General features: G+C 40.3%; 1 protein-coding gene across 2 annotated transcripts in view; it reads right to left on the minus strand.

Moving 5' to 3' along the window:
* Nucleotides 1–27,217, minus strand: part of dntt (deoxynucleotidyltransferase, terminal) — a 308,352-nt gene that overhangs the window by 35,091 nt on the left and 246,044 nt on the right. For both annotated transcript variants that reach the window (XM_059653117.1, XM_059653118.1), the window contains exon 10: nt 26,202–26,285. In XM_059653117.1, coding sequence (XP_059509100.1) covers nt 26,202–26,285 — 84 coding nt within the window. The remainder of the gene's footprint in view (nt 1–26,201; nt 26,286–27,217) is intronic.

The following is a 27,217-nucleotide window of genomic DNA, read 5'->3' on the forward strand; positions in this document are numbered from 1 at the left end:
TCAAGGCACTTGAAGACAGTCAGTTGACCACTTTGGGGGTCGAGGTCACGAGCTCCATATAATTACAGTCTGGGGACAGAGACACGGTCCGGTGCAACCAGCCTAGGAATTGTTGATAGATCCATGGGCATCTGCACAGGTATCAGTCAGCACACTGGTTGTTCATCAGCGGGGGCTGTCCTTCCAAGTCAGTCAGAGAGATAGGCCACAGTCAACCATGGAGATCCGTTCACTGCAAGTGAAAGAGGATTATCAGGGAAACTGCTGTGGCTGGCAAATTGGGAAAGTAAATTGTGGGATTTGGAGGCAGCAGACTAGAATGGAGAGGAGATAATAATCATAGCAGGGGGCCAACTTAATGTGTGAGGGTGAGATATGATAGTGCACTGGAGGGCATGTAGGAATGTAGGTGGGAAGGTTATCAATGGTCAATACCACCCTGATTTTTTTGGAGAGATAGTGAATGGTGCATCACAATGGTTTGGCATATCTAAGATGTAGGGCAGGGGCTCAGAGGTAACATGGTACATGAAGAAGAAGAACATGGAGCAATTAAAAGTAATGGGATCAACAGGAAATGCAAAGAAAAAGGACTGTGAAGATTTGGTGTGTCACCCAGATGAACCTGAGCCTATGGTTCACTGCGTGAAATGTGACTTGGTTGCCTTCCATTCTCATTCAAATTGCAAGTATTCAATGGAAATAAAAAATGGGGCTGCCACCACACACTGAGTAATCAGCATAAGCATTTTTTGTCTTTGTATGACAACATGGGCTTTAATTGTAAGCCACTCCAAGGGACAATTCTATTCACTAGGCTCTTACACAGTCCAGGAATCAAGTATCTGTAATCGTGGAATTCTGCAATGAAACACATACAACGACCAACTATGTAGGATACAAATCCTGGTCATAAGCAATCTTGACCATGTTACTGGACAGAAAAAGAAGTTTGTCGTCATCTCTCTAAAGTATAAACAATTGCAGGTGACATTAGAAGTGTCGCCTGCAGGTCACAATTCACAAAGATAATCCACAATCTCATAGGCTGCACTTTGGCATAGAGCTGACTGCCTGATACCTTGAACTGTAAGGATTTGGCAGCATAATCTTATATGTTCCTGGGTGATGTGGGTGGTAGGGAGGTTGAGAACAAGGTTTCAGTAAGTATACTGCAGTTGCATTCTCCTACTGTTCTTGATTGACATGGTTTTTGCTACGTCCATCAGAATGACGCCCATTCTGTCAAAGATCCATGTAGCAACATTCCATGACTCTGCTTGTTACAGCCCTCTGCAAGGACATTGCTTCAACTTCATCTAATGGGGAAATTTGTCGTCCTTCACAGTATATTCCATCCCATCTGCCATTCAAGGGAATTAATACATTTGAAGGGATAGTTTGACTTATCTTTTGAGAATTGAAGGCTTCTGGAGCTTTTTGCATTCTGTTTGATTTATCTCGGATCTCTTCTGTTGCACTGTAGTGACACTGCTATGACATTCCAGGGCAGAGGGCATGGCTGTGCCACCATTTAGGCCAAGGTCAATGTGTTCTGCAGACAGATGATTCAGGCCCTGAAGAAGCATAAGGGCCAATGGAAGATCAGGTGTAATGAAGAATCAAAGTGCAGGACTGGAAAAAAACATGGTCAGTGAGATCCAGGCCATTTTAATTTGACAGAAAGATGAATAAGCTGGCCCAAATGCAACTTCAAAATGTGAGATGGGTGTCTACCTATGCCAGGCCTTTGAATCCTGTGGGCCTTGATGGTAGTGTTACCATAGCTTTGCTGAGCTCAAGACTAACAACATGAAATGTGTTTACCCTGTCCGCATTGTTTATTACCTCCTCTAAGAACTCTGATATTTGTCAGAATGACATCCCTTCCACAGGCCAGACCTGAACTTCTTCGAAATCTGTATTGTTAAAATGCTTCATTGTGGATAAAGTACACAGTAGATGCAGCAGCCTGATGTTAGGAATTGGAAATCATATATTGAGCAGAGATCAAAATACTGGAACAATTTTCACTTGAGCAGAGAAGGTAATGAAGGTGTTTAATGGAGAATTTTACACTATGAAAGGCATAGATAAAATAAAGAAAGAAGGATTGTGATCTGTCTTTGAGAATTATTGATAAGGGATCTTCAAAATAAAATTACTACTAAGCTACTGAGGAGGTAAGTCTGGGGATTATTGATGTAAAGGATCATTCCCATGTGGAATGCTTTGGCATATAAATCGATTAAGAAACTACTGCCTCTTTTCACTGGAAAATTGGACTAACATTTGAGACAAAGCACGTTACTGGGTAATGGAAGAAATAATTTGGGGCTGCTCGAGCAAACCGCTGGTACAGACCCAATGGGCAGAAAATTCTCCTTCTATAAATCTAAGGGACAAAGTACCTGGGCTGACAGGATGATAGACAAGGTGGTTTCAAAACAGAAACAAGGAACAGTAGATGCTGGAAATGACAAGCAAAAACAGAAATTGCTTTGAAAACTCAGCAGGTCTGGTAGCATCTGTTCAGAAAAAAACAGAATTAATGTTTCAGGTCCAGCGACCCTTCTTCAGAACCGGAAAAAGGTTCACTAGACCTAAAACATTAACTCTGCATTCTGTAAATCAGGTGGTGTATTGATGGGACATATAAGAATTAGGAAAGCAAGCTGACTTTGCCAGTGTTACAGCCTATCAAAGCACCATATTAAATTACAATATTGAGTGGGAGAGGTAGTTGATATTAGAAGAGTGAAGCTGAGAAGTATTTGGCTAGTTTGAAACAGAATAAGGAGGCATATCTTGGTGTAGCTACTTGTGAAATTTTGATCCATTTTAAGATTAAACGGTTTGAAGGGAACTCTCATGAGCTGAGAGTCAATGCAAGTTGCACCGAAGGTTGAAAAAGCCCAGACTTTGGTCATCAATCTAGTAGGGATTTGAATTACCTATTTAAAAGCCAATTGGTTCTCTCTGCTTCTCTTTGTCAAATGACCACTTGGCTCCTTACCAGAGGATTGGAACATGTTCCTTCATGCACCATTATTGTGCATGACTGGTTGCTCTAACATACAGATGGTCTAGTACGAGAGGCAGTAAATAGTCACCATCATTGCTGCTTCAGAGTTGCACTCCAGTGTATTTATGGAGGAACAAATCTCCTGGGACTTTAGGCCCTTTGGTACTATAATTAAGTGACCAGCCATTGGATTAATTTGAGTCGAACCCTTGTCATTTATGAATGTATCTCACTGAATATTAATATACTGTTATGTAAAATATGCCTGTCCCCATGGCCCACATACAGCATTTCAAAAGGAAATTTGTTTTAATCCTTAATGTCAACATTGTATCAACAGTGGCATGTTGTTAGTATTCCTTAATTCACCTCTACCACCATAGTTTCAACATTGAAAGGGCCAGGAGTAGCTGCATGAAATTTTTCTTCTTTGGCTAAGTATTTCCTTGGCATCATAGAAACTGTCAGGTAAAATATTTCTATTGAAATCATTGTGTAAAATGGATTGATGCTGCTGAAATTCACATCACTTGCAATTTTTTTAAAAAAGTGCTGTCAGAGAAGAAACCGTCAATTCTTTCCTTGGACTTTATTAACCCGCAAATGAAAGGGCAGTTTTTAAAATACTTTTAAAGGTTTAAAGAATCGAGATGTGTTCTGTTTTAGAACATCATTTTTTACCTCTAGGATCTGGGCTCAAATGTAGTCTGGTATGAATCAGACAAAAGCCCTCACTTTCCGTAAGTTATTAAGGCCTCCACGACAAATGCACTTCAACACAGTCAACTTATTCAGATCCCACAGCAACTTCAGCCAAATTACAGCACTGACCACAATTCAGAAGTAATTGATATAAATTGAAGAACGTATATGCTACCATGAGCTATGGTTGACTGCTCTGCAAATACAAGTTGTGAAATTATGGGATAGCAGGAATTGCAGATGCTGGAATCAGATATAGCAAAGTGTGGAGCTGGAGGAACACAGCAGGCCAGGCTGCATCAAAGGAGCAGGAGAGTTGATGTTTCAGGTCGGGACCCTTCTTCAGAAATGGGGAGAGGTAGGGAGCTCAGAAATAAATAGAGAGAGGGTGGGTGGGGCTGGGGGTGGTAGATGGCACGGTGATGGGTGAGAGCAGGTAGGAAGTGGTGGGGATTGGTCAGTGAGGTGGGAGGAGCGGACGGGTGGGAGGGAAGATGGAGAGGTTGTGTCAGGTCAAGGAGGCAGGGATGAGAGGGAGGGTTGGTCATGGGATGCAGCCGGGGCGTGGTGGGGAGATTTCGACACTGGTAAAATTCATATTCAGGCCATCGGGCTGTAAGCTCCAGAGGCAGAATATGAGGTCCTCCAATTTGCAGGTGGCGCCGTTGTAACACTGGAGGAGGCCCAGGATGGACAGTGTCACAATGACGCCAAATGCAAACTGGAGGAGCACTACCTCATATTCTGCCTCGAGAGCCTACAGCCCGATGGCCTGAATGTGAATTTTACCAGTTTCAAAATCACCCCACTGCCCCCCTACCTCCGGCTTCATCCCATGGCCAACCCTCCCTCTCATCCCCGCCTCCTTTACCTGACACCTTGCTGACCAATCCGCACCACTGCCTACTTGCACTCACCCATCACCATCCCACCTCCCTTCCCCACCTCTCCCTATTTATTTCTGAGCTCCCCCGTCCCTTCCCATTTCTGAAGAAGGTCCCGAATTGAAACATCAGCTTCCTGTTCCTCTGTGTCTTCCTGGTCTGCTGTGTTCCTCCATCTCCACACTGAGTAATGGCGAAATTAGGAATAGCTTTTTTAAAAATTTGACTTAGTCAAAGAGTCATACATCACGATGACAGATCCTTCAGTCCAACTTCAATCAGGTCGCCTCTCAATCTCCTACGCTCCAGTGAAAAAAGTCCCAGCCTATGCGGCCTATTTTTTATAACTCAAACCCTCTGAACCCTTCCAGCTTAATAATATCCTTCCAATACATGGATGACTAGAATTTGACACGATACTACAGAAGAGGCCTCACCAATGTCCTGTATAACCTCAACATGACTCCCTAACTCCTATACTTCAAGACATACTGTTCAGAACAGTGTAGAGGAATCACCATTGTACTTGGTAAGTAATAGCGACAGAGTTTAATTCCTGCTTCATTAACTTGGAAAACACACAAATGTAAAATACATTAAATTTTAAGACTCTCGAACCATCTCATCCCTTATATCAACATGCTGTTTTGATATATCATTGTTTCTTCCAAGGTTAATCAAATGTGAAATAAACTGGAAATAGTATAAACTATTGTTTCATGCTGCAGTTCGAGATGATGGGGTAAACCAAAATATAGCTACAAAAGTAATTGTTTCGCCATGGTTCATCTCTCATTATTAAAGCAATAAGGAATATAGCAACAGGAGTAGTTTTAGTTTTGAGCCTATGCCATCATTCAATAAAATCATTGCTGATCTCCATATACTTTGCTATATCTTCTTAACATAATGACTTAGAAAAGGGCTTTCAATCCCAGATTCAGAATTAACAATTGTTTAAATATCAACTGCTGTTTGCAGCAGAGAGTTTGAAACTTCTACCACTTCCTATGTTGAAAATTGATTCCTAACTCGATCACCGAAAGGTCTGCCTCTAATTTCTAAGCTGTGTCTCCAAATCTTAGACTCTAAACCAACAGAAATAAAAAAAATCTGCTATTTCTATCCTTGATCCTGAGTACTGCTAGAGAGTCTCCACACATAGTTCAGAAGCAGCATCTTCATCTTTGAACCAGGCAAATAACAGGTTTCTGGTCTCGACATTGAATCCAACAATTTTAGATTATAAGTTCTACTCTCCATTTTGTTTCTTTTCTTGCCCTTTTGCCCTGAAGGGCCAACTGCTCTGTCATTCTCCCTCTCCTTCCCTGGATCCTATCACAGACTTTCCTTTTGCCCTTGTCCCACCTGTTGTATGTGAACCTAAACGGTTTACCAATTGGAAGAAAGGGATAAATATCATCTAGACATTCACATGGACAATCTCACAGAGAGATGGAATTTCTTATGTAACTTGTATATAGTGAATTAATGCAAGACATTTTATTGTTTGCTGGACTCTTTATATCTCTACAAACTACACCAAGAAGTAAACAATTCTCCTCCACCACGGACAGGCAGCAATGGTCACAAAATGGCAGCAATGGTGGTGGCCATTGGAAGTTGCAAACAAAAGTGGGCCTAACAAGAATCACATCTAGCAAGATCCAACTTCAACCTGAAAGGAGATTGCGAACTTGCAAGCAGATCCATAGGAGGACTGGAGCCAAAGGGATGAAGAAAATCCATAACTGGGAAATCCAGGCTGAAGGGTGATGTTCTGTGTGAATGGTCCTGATTTTGTATTTAAGCTGGTAAACTAAGGAAGGACAATGATTAGGTGAGAAAACATTTGATAGGCTTGGAAAAGCTTAGTACATGGCGCAAAAATAATCACACTTTAAAATTAAAACCTCTATGACTCCATTCTGGAATGACACCAGTGCTCACAAGGGAAAAGCAGGAAAGAAACAGCAAAGAGCTAAGAAAACACCATCTTGGTAGCCCAGAGAAAGTAGATTCATCATTCAGTTATAGCAACTATAGGAAGGATAGAAAAGGAGGCAAAAAAGGAGAGTCAGTGAAAATATGGGTAGAAATTACAAATAAGAAAGGAAAGACCACTTTGATGGGTTTGTACTGTAGCCCCTTCACGAGTAAGGGAGAAATTGAGAAATAAATATGTAGGGAAATCTCAGACATACTTAAGCATAATAAGGTTGTACTAATGAGGGATTTTAATTTTCCAAACGGTGACTGGAACTATCACCGTGTTAAAGATTTGGATGGTGAAGGCATTCAAGAGTGTGATGATGAGAGTTCAGAGGCATTTTGTTCCTGGTAGGGAGAAGGGTAGGGCTGGTAGGATTGAGGAACAATGGATGAATAAAGATATTGAGGCTCTAGTCAAGGATAAAAGTGAATTTTTTTTTAGATATAGACAACTTGATTCAATTGAATCTCTTAATCAATGCAAGGAGTGTATGGGCATTCTTAAGAGAAAAATCAGCAAAGTAAAGAGGGGATATGAGATAGTATTGGCAGATAAGGTTAAGGATAATCCAAAGAGATTCTACAAATACATTAAGAGCTACAGGGTAACTAGAGTGAGGATTGGGTCTCTTAAAGATCAAGGAGGTTGTCTTTGTGTTGAACCCCAGGAGATGGGAGGGATACTAAATGACTATTTCTTGTCAATTTTTACTGTGGAGAAAGAAATGGAGTCTAGAGAATGCAGAGAAATAAACTTTGATGTTTTACAAATAGTTCACATTACAGAAGACGAAGTTTTGGAGGTCTTAGAGTATATAAAGGTGGATAAATCTTTGGGACCTGATCTAATGTATCCCAGATACATTAAGGAAGGAAATTACTAGACCCCTTGGAGAAATATTTGCATCCTCTATTACTACAAGTGAAATGCCTGATGACTGGAAGTGGCTAATGTTGTACCTTTGTTTAAGAAGGGTTATAAGGAGAAATCGGTGAACTATAGGCCTGTGAGTCAGACTATGGCTATAGGTAAATTGTTGGATGAGATCATAAAAGATATGATTTATGGACACTTAGACAGGCAGAAATTGAATAGTCAGCGTGGTTTTATGCAAGAAAAATCGTGTCTTACAAACTTGATTGAGTTTTTTGAGGAAGTTACCAAAAAGGTTGATGACGGCAGAGCAGAAGATGTTGTTTATTTGGATTTTAGTAAAGCCTTTGACAAGGTTCCACACGGTTGACTAATTAGTAAAATTAAGTCACATGGGATTCAGGGTGAGCTTGCCAATTGGATACAAACTTGGCTTAATGGCAGGAGACAGGGAGTAATGATGGAGGGTTGCTTTTCAAATCGGAGGCCTGTGACCAGTCGTATTCCACACAGATCGGTTCTGAATCCTCTTTTGTTTGTCATTTATATAAATGATTTGGATGAGAATACAGAAGGTATGGTTAGTAAATTTGTGGATGACACCAAAATTGATGGCTTAATCTAGAGGGAAGAAGGTTTTCTAAGATTGCAGAGGGGTCTTGATCAAATGGGTCAAGGGGTTGAAAAATAGCTGATGGAGTTCAACCAGGACAAATAAGACATGTTGCATTTTGGTACAACAAACAAGGGTAGGGCTTATACAATTAATGTTAGGGCCTTGGGTAGTGTTTTAGAACAGAGGGACGTAGGGGTGCAGGTACATAATTCTTTAAAGTTTGTGTCACATATAGACAGGATGGTTAAAAGGGAATTTTGCACACTTGCTTTCATTGCTCAGTCCTTTGGATACAGGAGTTGGGACATTATATTGAGGTTGTACAGGACATTGGTGAGGTCTCGTCTGGAATACAGTGTCCAATTCCGGTCGCCCAGTTATTGGAAGGATATTACCAAGCTCGAGAAGGTTCAGATGAGATTTACCGGGCTGTTCCTGGGTATGGAACATTTGAGTTATAAGGAAAGGCTGGATAGCCTGGGACATTTTTCACTGGACCATAGGAGGTTGAGAGGTGACCTGATAGAAATTTATAAAATAATCAGAGGTACAGATAGAGTTGATGTTAGTTGTCTTTTCAAACGATGGTGAATTTCATGACTAGAGGGCACATTTTTATGGTCAGAAGAAAAACATTTTAAAAAGAAGTAATTTTTTTTGCAGAGCGGTGAATTGCGTACAGAATGAACTTCCTGATGAAGTGGTGGATGCAGGTACAATTACAATGTTTAAAAGAAATTTGAATGGATACATGGAGAGGAAAGGCTGGGAGGGATATCGACCAGGAGCAGGCAGGTCGGATTAGTTTAGTTTAGGATTATGTTTGGCATGGACTAGTTGGGCCAAAGGGCCTACTTCTATGCTTACGACTCCATGGTTTTCAAAACTTTAAAGATACATTTCTGGTCAAACAGGGAGATTTTTCAATGGGAAGTAATGGAGTTGGGGGCACTCAGAAAATTTTATTCATTCACAGGATGTGGGCATTGCTGGACAGGCCCACACTTGTTGTCCATTTCTAAACTGATTGATTTATTATTATCACATGTACTGAGATACAGTGAAGATTGTTATTTTGTGTGCTATACAGGAAGATCGTACCATACATAGTGCATCGGGGAGCAGAACAGAATGCAGAATACAGTGTTACAGCCACAACAAAGGTGCAGAGAGACACACAGATCAGAATTAACATTTGAGAGGTTCATTCAACAGTCTGATAACAGTGGAGAAGAAGCTGTTCTTGCATCCATTTGTATGTGTATTCAAACGTTTACATCTTCTATCCAATGAATGAGGGTAGAAGTAAGTATAAATGAGGTGGGAGGGATCTCTCATTATGTAGGTTGCTTTCCCAAAGCTGAGGGAAGTACAGATGGAGTCAGTGGATGAAAGGTTGATTGGCCTGATGAACTGGACTGTGTTCACAACTCTGTAGTTTCTTGCGGACTTAGGAAGAGCAGTTGTCAGACTACGCTCTGATTGCCTAGGGAGCAACTAAGAGTCAATCACTTTGCTGTGGGTGTGGTGCCACATGTAGGCCAGATCAGATAAGGACAGCTGTTTCCTTCCCTAAAAGGACATTAGTAAACCAGATAGGCTTTTCCTGAAAAGTCACAACTATCTTATGGTCCTCATTAGGTTCTTAATTCAATATTTTTTATTGAATTCAACTTCTACCATTTGACATGACAGGATTTGAACCTATGCCTGGGACATTATCAGGGTCTCTAGGTTAACAGTCCAGTAAAAACACCATTATGCTGTTGTATGATTATAATGAGGCCAGCCAGGTGGACCTCACAGAAGATTCCTGATTGACGCTGGTAATCTGGTCCAATCAAGGAGCCCTGGCTGACAGATTATAAACAGCTATGTCAGAGATTGTGCTCAACCTGAGACCTGGCTTTGAGGGAGCTGGATCAGTGTCAACAATTTTGGATGTGTAAATAAAGGGAGGCTTGGTGATGGGATACTGGCTTCTGTGGAGTTACTTTGGCCATCACTCCCAAAAACTACCGAGAAAACCTCTATCAATGCAAGGTAACTGAAAACAGAGAATAATGATGCCTAACAAGCAAAACAGGATGTGGCACAAGATAAGTAATTGCCAGGAATATTTAATTATAGAGACCGACATGATCAGACACAGAATTGGGTATCATGGAAAAGGCAGTTTTTAAAATACGGAAGTGCTTCAAAATTAGACAGCAAGACTAATGCAAAACAAGTTAATATGTTATGTTCCGAAGAAGGGTCGCTGGACCCAAAATGCTAACTTTGAATCATGTCCACAGATGCTGCCAGATCTCCTCAGATTTTCCAGCAATTTCTATTTTTGTTTTAGTTCCTGATTTTTCCTGATCTGCAGTTCTCTCGATTCTTTGTAAAGTTAATACATCTCTTTGTTCCATTATAATCATAAGAGATAATGTTGAGGTGTTAATCAAATGGCGAAGGAACATCAGACAAATCTGAAAAAGTTCTGGAAGCTTTTGATATAACTTTAATAAATTTCAATTGGAGTTCAGAAAGTTGGTGAATCAATGGATGATTTTATTAATGGGAACTTGTGCACATGAGTTGAGATATCTGAATATGGAAATTAGAAGACAGAATTGATCAGAGACTGCTTAGTTTTATGTTTGGCTCAGGAGCCTTTGTCAGCTTGATTACAGGCAAAACAAACCTCACTGTAGAAAGGCATTTAATTGATAAGACAGGCAGAGGTCCTGAAGCAAAATAGATCAATCGCAGAGAAGAGGAAAAACCTTGATGCATGAGATCTAGAGAATGTATTCATTCTCTTAAGAACAAGACAATAAAATAAACAAAAGAGAATATGACACAACTGATAGGACAATGACAGGGAGATCAGACATCCTCAGCAATGTCGTGGTACGTAAAACCTCCCAGATATGATCCGTAGCCATTTCAGAGAACTGCTTCCTTGCACTGAAAACAGTCATTTTCAGAAGGTGTGTTGAAGCAAAATAATGAGAATACAATATCTTCATGCAAAAATCTATCAACAAAATTGAACAACTCTCACCAGAAGATGAACCTAAATTTGTCCTTGGTGAGGAATTATTCTGACCAGACATTTTGACATGCAGACATATTATTGGCATCTTGCAAATTTCAAGCCAGGCACAGGACCCTGGTTGGCAAAACACTGCCTAGAACCAACCAAAATTCAATTTTCATTGTCCAGAAGAACTAAATTAAATATTAAAAGGTACACTATGAGTAAATCTCCAACATAGGAGAAATCAAACAATAAACAATTTAGGTGTCTTCTATGATCAAAAGGTTTCAGTTTTGAACAGAAGAGCAAGAATTGACCTGAATCTTATTCAGTAAATGAAGCAAATTCATAAACAGAAGGAAAAAACTGTTCCAAGTTTTCAGAAAATTGAGGATGAACATAAGTGCTAAACCTACATGTCTTTATAGGCCCAGAAAAATACCACAACAATTAATGAAGCAATTGAATAGTGAACTGGAAGAGCTGAGAAGATTAGAAATCCTTTTCCCAGTCTTGCAGCCAACAGCAGAGTACTGGCACAAAATCCCTGACAGTATTGTTCTTTTTTTTGTTGATCTCACAAAGAAGTCAGTAGCAAGAGAAATCTACAGCAGATGAAAATTTAGCACAATTATCAAAATACAGAGTATTCACATAGCTTGATGCCAATATTGTTTTTGATTGGTCCCATTAAACAAACAAGCAAGGCAGCTAGCAACTTTAATAAATCTACTTGGAAGATTTTACTTCAATTGCTTACCATTTGGTATGGCATCAGCACCAGAAATCTTCCTAAGGACAATGTTCCCTTTACTTGAAAGACTTAATGGACTAATGAACAGACCAATTCTAATTCATCAACAGGAAGAAAGCCTTGCATTTAATGATGTGTGACTTCTCCATGATGTCCATTCACTTTTTGGGACACATTATCAAAAATAATGAACCACAAAAGACAATAACCATTACAGAATTTTCAACTCCAGAAGTGGTCCAGCATCTTCAAAGTTTTGTGGGGATAGCCAATCATTTTGCAAAGAGGTGGTTGATCTGGATAGACCACTGACTATCATTGGTAGGCAACTGTGGTCACAACACCAGCTATGTCTTGCATCTTTAACTTTTCCCAGTTCCGGTAAAACATCACGGTTTGGTTTACCTCTCTACGCAGATCTTGCCTAACCTGCTGAGCATTTTTCTAGCATTTTCTGTTTTTGTTTCCGGATTTCAACATATGAAGCACTCTGCTTTCAACAGTAACAGTACTGAGTCAGTTTCCCTTATTACCGTGAAAACTTTGATTAATTCACCCCAACTTTCAAAATTCCAGGGAATACAACTCAAGTAGGAAACGCCTCCTGATAATTTAACAGTTGGAATCCAGAAATCATCCTGATAAACATATATTCCGCACACTCTGAGATATTCAGCCCTTATGACATTCCATAAATACAATGATGGGGTCTTTATCTGCAGGATATTTATGCCTGATGAGCTAGTAATTATGTTGATTCCAAGAACATAAGAACTAGATGTGGACAATGTCGTACTGATGGGTTCAATTGGTGTTTACTACAGCTCCTGATATTTACATACAGTGCAAAACAGCCAACTTGATTGGCACCACATCCACCCACCATCGACGCTCAGTAGTAGCTAGTGTGTGCTAACTACAGGATGGACTGCAGAAATTGACACAGGGTTCTGAGTCAGCACCTTCCAAACCCACAACCACTTCCTTCTAGATGGACAAAGGCAGCAACTGGAGTCACCACCACCTGCCAGTTTCCCTCCAAACCACTCACCAACTTGACGTGGAAATATCTCACCATTCCTTCTGTGTCACTGGGTCAAAATCCACCCTAACAACACCATGGGTCTACCTACAGCAGCTAACTAGCAGCACCCATGTTCCACAAGTGAATGAAAAGAAAACCAGGCACAGCCATGTCTAGGATAATATGTAAACTGCTGCATGCTTCTCTCAGCATGTCACGCTGCAACTGCCTCCAATAAGATCGAGACTGAGACCTGAATACAGTCCGGTCACGTGCTGTGATACAATGATGAAATCATGAGTATGTCTGTTCAAGGCATATTGCAAACTAATATCTCATGAGATACAGCACAACACCCTCTTAGATCAGTATATCCACCCTAAGGTGTGGTGCACAATATCACTCCCAGTACTCCGGGTTTGCTCTAACTAGGACTTTGTACAATATAAAATAACTTTGACTCCCTTGTGTTCAAATCCATGAGATATAAAAGTAAGAATTCCATTAACCATTTTAAAAACAATTTTCAACACATATTCATGATATTTTTAACAATGTGTAGAACCCCTAAGTCTGTTTGGACCTCCATTGTTTTTAGATTTTCCATCCTTATGAAAATTCAAAGCGGATAACCTCACATTTGCCATTTTGACATTTATTTGCCGCAGTTTTACCCATTCAATTAATCTCTTAATATTTCTTTATAACTTTGTCCTTCTACTGATTACAATTTTTATGTCATTGGCAAACTTAAATATATGGCTCATTATTCTGTTACTTAGCATTTTAATAAACCTAGTGAATACTGAGGCCCCATTATAAGTCCTCGTGGGAGACCACACTCTCAGTTCGAGCACCTAAATATTATCTCTACTTTCTGTAATTAGCTACTCATTCAAGGCTCCTAAGCCAGCCAACAATTTGTCTTCTGTTCCATGAGTTTATCTCAAGGAAACAGTTTATTTTGCGGGATGTTATTCAATGCCTTTTGAAGTCCAAATGAATAATGACCATTGACATTCCACTGTAAACCATTTTATTTGCATCCACAAATATTCAGATTCATCAGACATAATTCACACTTTAAAAACCCACACTGGCTATCTCTCAGCAGCTAAAAAAATTCCAGGTGATTTATCACACTATCCTTAATTACAGACTATAATAATTTCACATCAACAGATGTTAAGCTAACTGATTGAAAATTCCCAGGGTTTCCACACTAAACTTTTCTCAAGTAACGAATGATACCTGTAAGCTTTCAAACTGAAGGAATGTTTCCTAAATTAAATGCATGTTGGAAAATCATTGTTAGGACATTTGCAATGTTCTCATCTGCCTCACTTGAAACCCTGTGATGAAAATCATCTGGTCTTGGTGACATATCCCTCTTCAGTGTCATTAGTTTCTAGATTGTTCCATTATTCTGACACAAAATTTGACAAGTCCCTGATTCTGGTACAATTGCTAGATTTCTTGGAAAGTTTAGTGTACTAGTCTCTCCCTCTACTGCAAAATACTTCTGCAAAGTAATAACTGAGCATATCCAGCACTTCTGAATTTTCATTTTTGTTCATTGCTTATCATCTTAAAACCAATTACGTTGCTAACAGTTACTATGGGCAGAATCATATGGCCTGAACAATGTGGGAAATGGTGAGACACTTGACAGAATCAGATGAGTTCTCATGAGGCCTATCCCAATGTTAAGAGCAACCTACTACATATTATAGCTCAACTCCAGATGTTTAAATGCGATTTTTGCCAGTCTGCAGTGAGTTACTTATTAAGGGGGATTATAGCTTGTTAGCAATCTAATCAAATGCCAATCCATGCTCATTAATATGCAGTTTCCCATTGTGCCAACTGAAGCAAGCAAACTGGATGCTGTGAATTCTTGACATGGAAGTCAGAATGGGTTCTTGGTAGCTTTAGCTACCCATCACTGATTTTATAACCAACCATGCCCTCCTTGGTAAATAATGGTGCAAAGTGCTTATTAAGGACCTCACCCACTTGGTCTGGCTCCATGCATAAAATCCATCCTTTGTCCTTGAGTAGACCTACCGTCTCTCTTGCTTCTAATATACTTATAAAATGTCTTGGGATTTTCCTTCATCCTTCTTGCCAAAGACATTTCATAGACTTTATCCCTTCTAATTCCTAATTTATGTTCTTTCTTGCTTCCTCTATATTCCTCAAGGGCTTGTCTGATTTCAGTTTCCTAAACTGTACACATTTCCTTTTTCTTTTTGACCAATATCTTACAATATCCCTTGTCATCTGTGGTTCCTGAATCTTGCCACCTCATCTTTCATCCGTGCAGGAACATACTGGCTTTGAACTGTGGTCATTTGGCATTCAAAAGACTTTCACATGCCAGATGTAGATTTACTCTCAAACAGCTCTCTAATTTCTCCTGTTCCTGCCTAATGCTACTGTAATTAGCCTTCCCCAATTTAGCACTATCACCCGATGACCAGTGTTCTTATCCAAAACTACCATAAAAAAACTTACTGAATTATGATCATCATTCCCAAAATGCTCTCCTACTGGCACTCTGATCACATGGCCAGGCTTATTCCCTAATACAACATCTAATATGACCCCTTCCCTGTTGTACTACCTACATATTGTTTCAAGAAACCCTCCTGGACATTCCTAACAAATTCTGCTCCATTTAAGCCCTTGGAACTAAGCGACCCCCCAGTCAAAATTGGGAAAACTAAAACCACCCACTACAAAATACTTGGTCTTTTTACTTTCTTCCATGGTCTGCTTACATACCTGTAACTCTATTCCCTGCTGGCTGTTGGAAAGTCTACAGTATAACAGCATCATAGTGAATGCACCTTTCTTATTCCTGGGTTCTACCTTTATGACCTCTCTGGATGAGCTTTCAAGATGTCTTCACTTGGTGCAGCTATGGCATTATCTGCAAATCAACTGTGCAACTCCCTCATCCCTTCTACATCCCTCTTTATTACACATGAAACATCTAAAACCTGGAATGTTGAGCTGCCAGTCCTTTTCCACTCTCAACCAAGTTTCTGTAATGGCTACAATTTCAAAACCATGTACTAATCCAGGCTCTAAGCTTGTCTGCCTTTCCTGTTATACTCCTTGCATTGAAACAAATGCACTTCAGACTGCCAGTCCTACCGTGTTCATTAACTTGGACCTGCCTATTCTTCCAAATAAACTTGTTTGGCTTAACCTCGACATTCTCCTCAATCTTGTCCATGCTGACCTACAGCTTTGGTTCTCACACTCCTGCTATACTGCAGAAAGCTACAACACAAAGGGATTTGGGAATTCTTGTCCATGAATCACAAAAAGCTAGCATTAAATTTCAGCGACATAGTCAACACAAATGGGGTGTTGGCCTTTATTTCAAAAGGAATGGAGTGTTAAAATTGGGAAAGTTTTCCTGGAACTATACAAAGCACCAGCTAGCCCATAGCTGGAATACTGTGAACAATTTTAGCCCTCTTATCCAAGGAAAAAACAATGGCATTCAAAGCAGCCCAGAGAAGATTCATGAGCTTAACATGAGGTATAGAGGGATTGTCTTTTAAGGAAAGGTTAAATAGATTGGGCCTGTACTCATTGGAATATAGAAGAATGACAGATAATCTTATTGAAACATACAAGTGTCTTAGAGGACTTGTTGGGCTAAATTTGGAAAGTTGTTACACTTTACGGGAAAGTATAGGATCAGAAGGCATAATCTCAGAATAAGGGGTCTCACATTTAAGACATTGATGATAAGGATTTTACTTTTCTCTGAGAATCTGTTGAATTCTTTATTCAGTGGGCTGTGGCGGCTAGATCATTAAGTATATTCATTCCTGAGAGAGACGCATTTTTGATCAGTAAGGGAATCAAGGATTTTGGGGGAAGACAAGAAAGTGGATTTGAGAATTATTAGATATGATCAGTGAGGTATGATCAGCAAGGCTGGTGGGACAGATTTGATGGGCTGAATGGCCCACGTCTACCTCTCTATCTTATATCCTTACCCAACAGTTCCAAGAGGAAGCCCTGCTTGTTCACAAACCCACCCAGGTACTACTCATTGTTGGTTCAAATAATTTATTTCCCCCAGGCGTAACCAATCAATTTCTGTTTGCCTGTGAAAATTTTCTCCAATCCCAGTACGATGTATCTGACACTCTTACGAATGCACTTTTCCTCCGATGGTACATCATTTCTAAAAAGTGGAAATAGCTTGGTTGGGTGCAGTCTACTGTCACTATCAGACATGGGAGAGATTGAAAGAAAATGGCACATTTCATAATAACTATTAAACACTAACATAATGTCCCAGGCAGAGGTCCTACAATTCCATGCTCCAAAACACTGCCAGTCAATTTGTCCCACATTTACTGTGTTTCTAAAGCTAGCCTTCAAACACAGTTTCAGCTCTGTTATTGCATTTCACACATACTGGTTTCTCAGGAGGGTAGTCATTGTAAGATGCAATGTAGCTGTACAGCTAGAGTTTCAAGCATGAAATAGTTGCAACAAAGTTGAAGCACATGATGCCACAGTCACGTTCGGCTTCACTGATACATATATACCCTTCACTCTTTTGCTGGCAAATTAAGGTAGCACAAAATTCAAAAGCTCTCTCAAGCCATCAGTTCTGACTCCCTGATGAAACTACCCTGGATAATGAGAGAAAGTATAGCACAAATCAAATGAAGGTGAAGCTACAAATCTCCCTTAAACTCAGATTTATTCCTAAACTCAGGCATCATTTCCACAACAAGTGCTCTAATTTTTCAATATTTTTATGCTGAGACCAAGAACTTTCCTATAATTGCTCAGGAAAATTTTGCTCTTAGTTCTGTAAGTTGCATTTAATTATGGCTTTCACTATTCGTCCCTCTAATTCAGCATGTTATACTTCAAGCAACTGGGGTAGTTTGGATTTTAAAAAAATCTTCAAATCATTCCAGGAGATTACCAATATTTGATTCTGTATATCTTTAACATCATCAAAAATCAGTCTTGTATTGTCTGGGCAAACAAATACACAGCCTCACATAAACCTTTTGACTGATAATTTAATTCAGAGTTGCAGCTTTTGAATTCTAAATTAACAAAAAATTTAAAAATCTGAAATATATAAGTTACCCAATCCCCATACCATTCCTCTCCCAGTACAACATTTAGTCTTCACTCATACTTTCCTTGGCAGATCAAAGCCCAGTTTTGGACAAAGAGAATCTGAATGAAAAATTTATATTTTGAGGTAAAAATGCTCTAATTATCTAATTTAACTATTTCCAATGAAGATCAGGTTGATTCTACTCATTTTTTTTTCAAATGTCAACTATATGTAGTTACATATGAAGCCAGACATAAAGGACTTACACCTGGCAAAGACTGTGCAATCAACTTTCAACAGAAGTACTAAATCGATAATCCTGAGGTTCCCAGTATCCTAGATATCAATCTTTAGCCACTTGGATTCACTGAAAATGATATCAAGACCCAAACGAAGGCTCGGGATAATGCAAGGACTCCGTGCTCTGGTAACATCCTAGCAATACTTCTGGAGACTTAGTAGCGATAAGCTGCATTCATAGCCAAGCTGAGAGTAACTCAAAATCAATAGGGGGAAAGGGCTATCCATCACCTTGTCCACCAGCACCAGACAGTGTCTGTCTTAGAAGCAAGGAGTTTGGTTGCCTTTCCTCTGCAACATCTTTAAACTTAAGATCAAGCACCTCCTGGTTTTCAGTGCATGAAGTGATAGGCAGCTGGATTTTAAATGTGGTGTCAGAGGTATCTAAGTCAGAGGTCTTACCAGTGGTGAGGACTTCCACCTCTGGGCATGTTACTCTGAGAAATACGCCCAACAACTTGGTTGTATAGATCAAGATATAAACAGAAGATTGCACATGAAAATGAATCCTGGGCCATGGCAGACTAGACTCCTTGAATGCACTGTCTACCATCCTTACTGGAAATGGAGAAATCCAGCCCTTTCTCATCAACATAGCAATGGTTAATAGGGTGCTTAATATTGTTCATGCCGTTTCTCAAATCTCTGCTCTGTGGTCACCCTTCCAGAACCATAATAAGGCACGTATTGTCCTCAACTTTCATCCCACCAGCCTCCTCACTCAACAGATCAGCTTCCACCAGCTTCAAAGTGACATCAGCACTTAACATGTCTTCACCTAATCAGCAGAGTCTGAACCATGCTTTCCAGATGAAATAGTGTTTTGCTTACACTTCTTTCAATATATTATACTGTAATTACTGCTTACATTGTGGCTTTCTCTTCTTGGGGAAACCAGTTGCAGAATAGGTGACTGTCTTGCAGAACATCTGCATTCAGACCGCAAGCAAAACCCTGAATTAGGTCACTTGTCATTTTAATTCCCCTCCCACTCTCATTCTGACATCAATATCTTCAGTTGTGCCAGTGAAGAACACCACCTCAGTTTTTAACTAGGCAATTTACAGCCTGCTGGGTTCAACATTGAATTGAAGAATTACACGCTGTAATCTCTAGTCCCATTTTGTTTCACAATTTCCTGCTTATTGAGCTTCTTTTTTTCCTCCTCTTTGGATGTCAGCTGTTCATGACCTTACCATTCACACCTCCTCCAGACAGATCATTTGCTTCTTTATAAGAATCAATTACAATCTCCCTTTGCCTTGTACCAATCCTTTGTCATTTGATTGCTTCTGCCGTCCACCCCCACCCCAAAGGTTTCACTATTATTTTCTTCATCTAAAGCAAGCCCATCTTTTCATAATTACTTGGTTAAAACTTGTTATGCTTCTAATGTTTATCAGTTCTGATAGACATTCAATCCCCTGATAAATTAACTCACTTTATGTTTCCACAGATGCTGCTGTCAATAGAAACTTTAATTAAGACCAGGCTGCTGTACCACCAGCTTCATAATAACTAAGCAACATCAGTGCTAAGATAGAAAGGAGAATCAGTATAACAAATATCTTCATTCAGACCATCAGAAGTAGACAGAGGAATTTCATCAGTTTACTTCGGCTTTCAAAAAATCTTCGACAAGATTGTGTCCAAGATCAAGTTCTTAATAAGACTAAAATCCACGGATGATGAAGTGCAGTTGGTTAAGAAGCTATACATGAAAAATAAGGGAAGAGAACATTCATGAGATGCATTATGTCGGACTATAGAGAAGCTGAGTGCAATGTATTTCTTATTTTCGTGCATGACGTCAAAAAGTAAGTGAAACTGAAGCAGAGACTGTAGAAAGGTTAGAGGATGCAACTGATACTTTTCAGAAAGATTCAAACCTGTTACAAGTGTGAAGCCAAATGGAGAATAAAAAAAATTATCAGAAAATTCACAAAATATTAACCCAATGGGGAGAAATGAGTGATGCAGATATACAATGTTGTTAAGACAATCACTTCCTCATGTATTTAGAAGAAATTTAGAAAAAAATGAAGAAAATAATTTCAATATTAAGGGAATACAAAGTATCTATTAAATAAATAAATTCTATTTTGGTATAAATAGCTGTACAGTGCAATATGAATCTACAGATTTATAGTATGAGCTGGCAATGCACTGATCAGTTATGAAGATTCTACCAATAACATGAGCAATAATCCTTAGTTAAAACAGATAGTCACAATAGATGTCACACAGCCTCCTCTCCTCCATCCCTTAAGCTCTACCATGCCAATTTTTTAAAGATTATATGTTTCAACTGGGTATTAATTCAAGCTTCCATAAGGAGACACAGATTAGAATTGTTTCGGAGATAGTAGGAACTGCAGATGCTGGATAATCTGAGACAACAAGGTGTAGAGCTGGACGAGCACAGCAGGCCAAGCAGCATCAGAGGAAGAAGGATCTAGGCCCGAAACATCAGCTTTCCTGCTCCTCTGATGCTGCTTGGCCTGCTGTGCTCGTCCAGCTCTACACCTTGTTATCGCAGATTAGAATTGCGGCCATTTGTTTAGAAAGTGTGTTCTTGTAATCTCTAATTCTATGAATAAAAACAGAAATGAGTAGAAATTTGGTCCAGGATGATGCTTTATTAATTGACTTTCTGGAACAGAGCATGGTGGTATAGAATTATTGCCTAAAAGGTGAAGTTTGGAAGCTAAGAAAAAGAAAAGGTAGACAGAAAACTGCAATCCTAACTAATGGCAAAAAAGTAAGTGTAAATTGACAGGACACTAATAACCTCTAATGTTTATAAAGTCTGAATTTTGTAATCAATGGAATAATGTTGTGGATATGTGAACTTGTTAGATTTCTACTAAAGAGGAACAAAGATATGACTTTGCTATTGACACTTGCCACCATGTGAAGCCGGCAATATTTTATGAGTTGGATGCTGATAGGGAATTGAATTTTCTTTTAAAGCTTTTGGATTAAATTTGCAGGTAAGATGATCTGTTCAATGCCTACGGAAACATGACCAGACTTCGATAGATATCTGAAAACAGATGGTCATTCCATGGAAAACTGTATCATAGCTTTTAACAGATTGTAGACAAGACTGATGGAATTTGATTTGGGTCCCTGGCTCAGTACCAGCATTTAAATTGTGACATTGTGTTAAGGCAGCTTCAATGAGCAAGCTCCCAGTTCAGTTGCCAGAGAAGGAGACCTAATTGAATCAGTTGTCTTCTGCCTTGAAAGAATTTCTGAGGAAACAGCCATTACTTTCGGTCTTCATGGAATAAATTGGATGTCTTACGGTGGCACAAATAATAGACAACTCAACAATTGCAAATTTCTAGGCCGTCCAAATAGTGTACTCCAAATTCAATATCATGAAAAGAATAAAGGCGAGAGTATCTTCTACAGATTTGGTTATTTCAGCCACGGACAGAATTGGTATCTAATAATATACAAATGAATCATAGTTCTGGCTGTTGGGGCAAAGTACACAATAGCTAGTCAAGGAAAGGTGATGCAAGGCAGGGATGCTGTGAACATCCAGCTAGGCCTGGAATGAGTGAGCACTTAGACAAGAGCAAAGAGACTGAAGATGCAGTCTTGGCCACTCCATGAGCTAGGCGCATGTCCCCTGAGTGCAGTGTCCTTGCTGCAGCATTACAGTCATAGTGAGTGCAGCCCAAGTGCAGAAGAATTCTGTAAGTAGATAACAGATGTGCCATGAGAGTACTTCATGTTTGCACTTTAGATGCTAATGTTGTCAACGTGAGATGTGTGTGACCAGTGCCAATGGAGCATGTCTGAGATACTCTCATGTCGTGTCAAATATAGTGGTCCTTCAGAACAAGCAGCAAGCTGAATTTGCCAGGTACCTGTTCTGATTTCCAACTCATGTTTTCTTCTTGCTTGTTTGGTGTATTATGTAAAATAGAAAGCTGAATATTAATGAGATGAGTTGTGCCAACAATAGGGCATTTAACAAGCAATAATCCTCCTTAATAAGCATCTCACTGTTGCCTGGTCGGAAAGTTTTCACGCCACTTGTCAAAAATATAAAGATGCAGTGAGATACTTGGCAGATCTCTCATTCAAATCTGCTGTTATTAGACCATGTTGCTGAGAACATAGAATACAGAACAGAACAATTAGCACGGGAACAGGCCCTTTCACCCACCATGTCTATGCTAATCATGATACCATTCTAAATTAATCCATCCGCTTGTACACCATCTATATCCCCCTATTCCCTCCCTGGTTACGTGTCTGTCTAAATGCCCCTTAAATATTGCTTTCATATCTGCTTCTACAATTTCCCCTAGCAGTGTGTTGCAGGCACTTACCACGCTCTGTGTAAAACATTTGCCTTGCACATCTCATCCCACTCTCACGTAAAACTATGCCCCCTCATATTCGACAATTCCATTCTTGGAAAAAGACTCTGATTATCCACCATATTCATGCCTCCCATAATTTCATATATATCTATCAGGTCGCCCCTCAGCCTCCAATGCTCCAGTGAAAACTACCCAAGTTTGCCCATTCTCTCCTTACAGCGCAGGCAACATCCTGGTAAACCTCTTTGCCAATCTTTCCAAAGTCCACCCATCCTTCCTACAATGTGGCAACCAGAACCGCATACAATACTCCCAATGTTGCCTAAATATTGTTTTATACAGCTGCAGTTGAAAAGTTAACTCTGTCTTCTCCCAACATTTGCTTCCAGACGAGCTGAGTTTCTCCAACACTTTCTGTTTTTAAATTAAGATCTCCAGCATCTGTAGTTCTTTATTTTGTTGTAACTTTATTTAGACAGTGTCACACCCTACTTGTTTATACTGGGTCATCACAGAAAGTTTCTGTCCTCACTGTTGTGGTGGCAATAAATAAACAACTATGTTTGTCACAAATGCAATGGGATTCATACAATGGGCACACTGAAGAGAGTGCATCCATTGCATGTAATGTAAGGAACCAGTTATTGTGAGCTACCATTCTCTGTGCAAATGCTATGGATGAGAAAAGGTTATGAATTTCATCATGCTGACTTGAAACAATGTTGAAGGAAAGGAAATTTCTAAAATTTAATTTATTTAACTTGACATTTTTGTTGCATATTTTCACTCCATATTTTTATTTGAAGTGAAAGAAGGAAGTCTATTAACTGTACACGAATTGTGTTTACTTTAATGCAAGTAGTAAGTTTTCAAAATAAGATTAATTGATCTCATACAAACATACAGACTCAAACAGCGGTTTTTGTTTCAGAAGGTATACATCAGAAATGCGTAACTCTGTAAAATGATATAAAGGTTCACCATCGTCACTGTCTACCATAAGATGTTCACAGTATTCCATTTCCTCACACTTGCATGAGACATCATGGACAGACAAAACATGCCTGACTTTCCACAGATTGGCAGTTTTTATTAGTGATTCTAACCTACAACAGTATGTTAATACTGTCGTACCTTGACAATTGTTGAGCCCTTATCCACACATGGGATGTGACAACATATCATTACCTCAGCTGGACAGTTTAAATCCAGCTCCAAATTAATATCTATCTCAATGCATACAACATCGTAAGATTCACAAGCAGAAATAGGCAATTCAGCCCCTTGAACCTGGTAAACCATTTGATACAATCATAGCTGATCTTGTCTCAATAAAAGGGGCTCAGCTGCATAACACAGTGGCCATGTGACTGGTTCCCGCTAACTGATAATGAAAACTAAATTCTTGATTTTTTAAGCATTCGCAAGGATTTAATATCGCACCTGTTAGCCATTACTTTGCTGCTTTATAAATCTGAGTACATTCAACAGCTGTACGCAAAATGGAAATTATTCTACACTTTTAAACACCTACCATGAATATCACTCATCCAGAATAACTAGAGTTATACCTCTTGCAAGATAACTAAGATACCCAACCAAACACATACAGACAAATTGTTAGAGAGACGAGGGGTGGGGCTAGGGAATGGAGGTGCAATGGTGATAGGTGGGTGCAGTGGTAGGAATTGGTCAGTGAGGTGGGAGGAGCGGATAGGTGGGAGAGAAGATGGACAAGTTGTGTCAGGTCAGGGAGGAGGGGATGAGAAGGAGGCTTCTTCATTGGATGAGGCCAGGGTAGGGAGATTATGAGATAGTACGAACTGCAGATGTTGGAGAATCTGAGATAACAAGGTGTCGAGCTGGATGAACACAGGAGGCCAATCAGCATCAAAGGAGCAGGAAGGCTGATGTTTCGGGTCGAGACCCTTCTTCAGAAATGGGGGAGTGGAAGGGGTTTCTGAAATAAATAGGGGGAGAAGGGGAGGTGGATAGAAGATGGATAGAGGCGAAGGTAGGTGGAGAGGAGACAGACCGGTCAAAGAGGCAGGGATGGAGCCAGTAAAGGTGAGTGTAGGTGGGGAGTTAGGGAGGACGGACAGGTCAAGGGGGCGGGATGAAGGGTGGGGGTGGGGATTGAGGTGGGAGGAGGGGATAGGTGAGAGGAAGAACAGGTTAGGGAGGCGGAGATGAGCTGGGCTGGTTTTGGGAAGCGTTAGGGGGAGGAGAGATTTTGAAGTTTGTGAAGTCCAAATTGATGCCATTGGGCTGCAGGGTTCCCAAGTGGAATATGAGGTGCTGTTCCTGCAACCTTCGGGTAGCATTGTTGTGGCACGGCAGGAGGCCCAGGATGGACATGTCGTCTGAGGAATGGGAGGGGGAGTTGAAATGGTTTGCGACTGGGAGGTGCAGTTGTTTAGTGCGAACCGAGCGTGGGTGTTCTGCAAAGCAGTCCCCAAGCCTCCACTTAGTTTCCCCGATATAGAAGAGACCACAACGGGAACAGCGGATGCAGTATACCACATTAGCAGATGTGCAGGTGAACATCTGCTTGATGTAGGAAGTCTTCTTGGGGCCTGAGATGGGGGTGAGGGGGGATGTGTGGGGACAGGTGTATCACTTATTGCGCTTGCAGGGAAAAGTGCTGGGTAAGGTGGGGCTGGAAGGGAGTGTGGACTGGATAAGGGAGTCACGGAGAGAGTGGTCCCTCCGGAAAGATGTGGGGAGGGAAAAATGTCTTTGGTTGTGGGGTCGAATTGCAGATGGCGGAAGTGTCGGAGGACGATGTGTTGGATCCGGAGGTTGGTAGGTTGGTACTTGAGGATGAAGGAGATTCTGTTTTGGTTGTTATTGAAACTGGGCAAGTGCGCATGACCAGGACATCCATGGCCAATCCCCGCCTCCTTGGCCTGACGCAAGCTGTCCATCTTCTTTTCCACCTATCTGTTCCTCCCACCTTACTGACCACTCCCCACCACTCCCTACTTGCAATCACCTATCAGCATTCTACCTACCTTTCCCAGCCCCACCCCTCCTCTCTATTTCTGAGGCCCCTTCCCCCTCCCTCATTTCTGAAGAAGGGTCCCGACCCAAAACGTTATCTTTCCTGCTCCTCTGATGCTGCCTGGCCTGCTGTGCTCCTCCAGCTCCACACAGTGTTATCTCTGACTCCAGTATCGGCAGTTCTTACTATCTCAGACAAATTATAAAATGATCTGCCAAAACAGAAGTTGCTGGAAAAGCTCAGCAGGTCTGGCAGCATCTGTGAAGAAAAATCAGAGTTAACATTTTGGGTCCAGTGATTATTCCTTTGAACTGAGGAAGTTCCGAGGAAGGATCACCAGACCCGAAACGCTAACTCACATTTTTCTTCACAGATGCTGCCAGACCTGCTGAGCTTTTCCAGCAACTTCTGTTTTTTGTTCCTAATTAGCCTCAGTTCTTTCGGTTGTTAAACGACCCAGCCTGCTCACAATTATTATTCAGCTTGAGCCACCGTAAAACATATTTAAATCAATTATCTGCTCTGTTCACTTGTACCTTCTTTTTGTCATATAGACCATGGTTGTCCAGTATCATGTTTTTCTCATGGTTGGTGTATCTTCTCAAGTCACGTTCAAACTGCTAAATAAATAACAAAATTGGAACAAAAATTACTACAATGTACTAAGAGTTTAATACCAAAGCTTGCAAAGTCAGTAACAGAAAAGTTGACCAAATGAACACATTCGTTCACCAGTAAAAATATTTAAAATGTTTCTCTGATAGTTCACGTTTGGAATACCCTCCATCATGATGTGTGGCAGTATCATTCTGCACAATGGGATAGATTTCAAACAGATTTAGCAACTCAAGACTGGGCATCTACATGGTACTGTGGGCCATCATTAGCAGAATTTTGCAACAACACAGTATGTATACTTGTGGCCTGGCATAACACCCACTACCATCAAGACCAGGGACCAGTCCTGGTTTAACAAAGACTGCAGGGGCATAAGCCAGGAGCAGCGCCAGGTATTTGTAAAAATGAGGTGTCATCTGCTGAAGCAACAGCACAGCACTATTTGCAGATCAAACAATGAGGTGACCTTTTAGAAGCTTATAAAATCATGAGGGACATAGATAAGGTGAATAGCCAAGGTCTTTTTCCAAGGGTGAGTAAGTCTAAAACTGGAGGTGTAGGTTTAAGGTGGAAGAGGACAGATTTATAAAGGAACTGAGAGGCAAATCTTTCACACAGAGGGTGGTGCATGGATGGAATGAGCTGTGGGGAAGTGTTAGTGGTGGTAGCAGCTACATCATTTCAAAGACATTTGGACAAATACATGAAAAGGAAAGGCTTGGATTGATATGAACCAAACACAGGACTAGTTCAGTTTAGGATAACTGGTTCACATGGACGAGTTGGACCAAAGGGTCTGTTTCCGTGCTGTATGACTCTATGACTCTAACACCAGCCAACAAACCAGATCTAAGCTTTCCAGTCCTGCCATACATAGTTATGAATTGTGATGAACAATTAACAACTTACTGGAGCAGGACATTTACAAATATCC

This window comes from Stegostoma tigrinum, chromosome 20, assembly GCF_030684315.1.
Source record: "Stegostoma tigrinum isolate sSteTig4 chromosome 20, sSteTig4.hap1, whole genome shotgun sequence".
NCBI classification, from domain to species: Eukaryota; Metazoa; Chordata; class Chondrichthyes; order Orectolobiformes; family Stegostomatidae; genus Stegostoma; species Stegostoma tigrinum.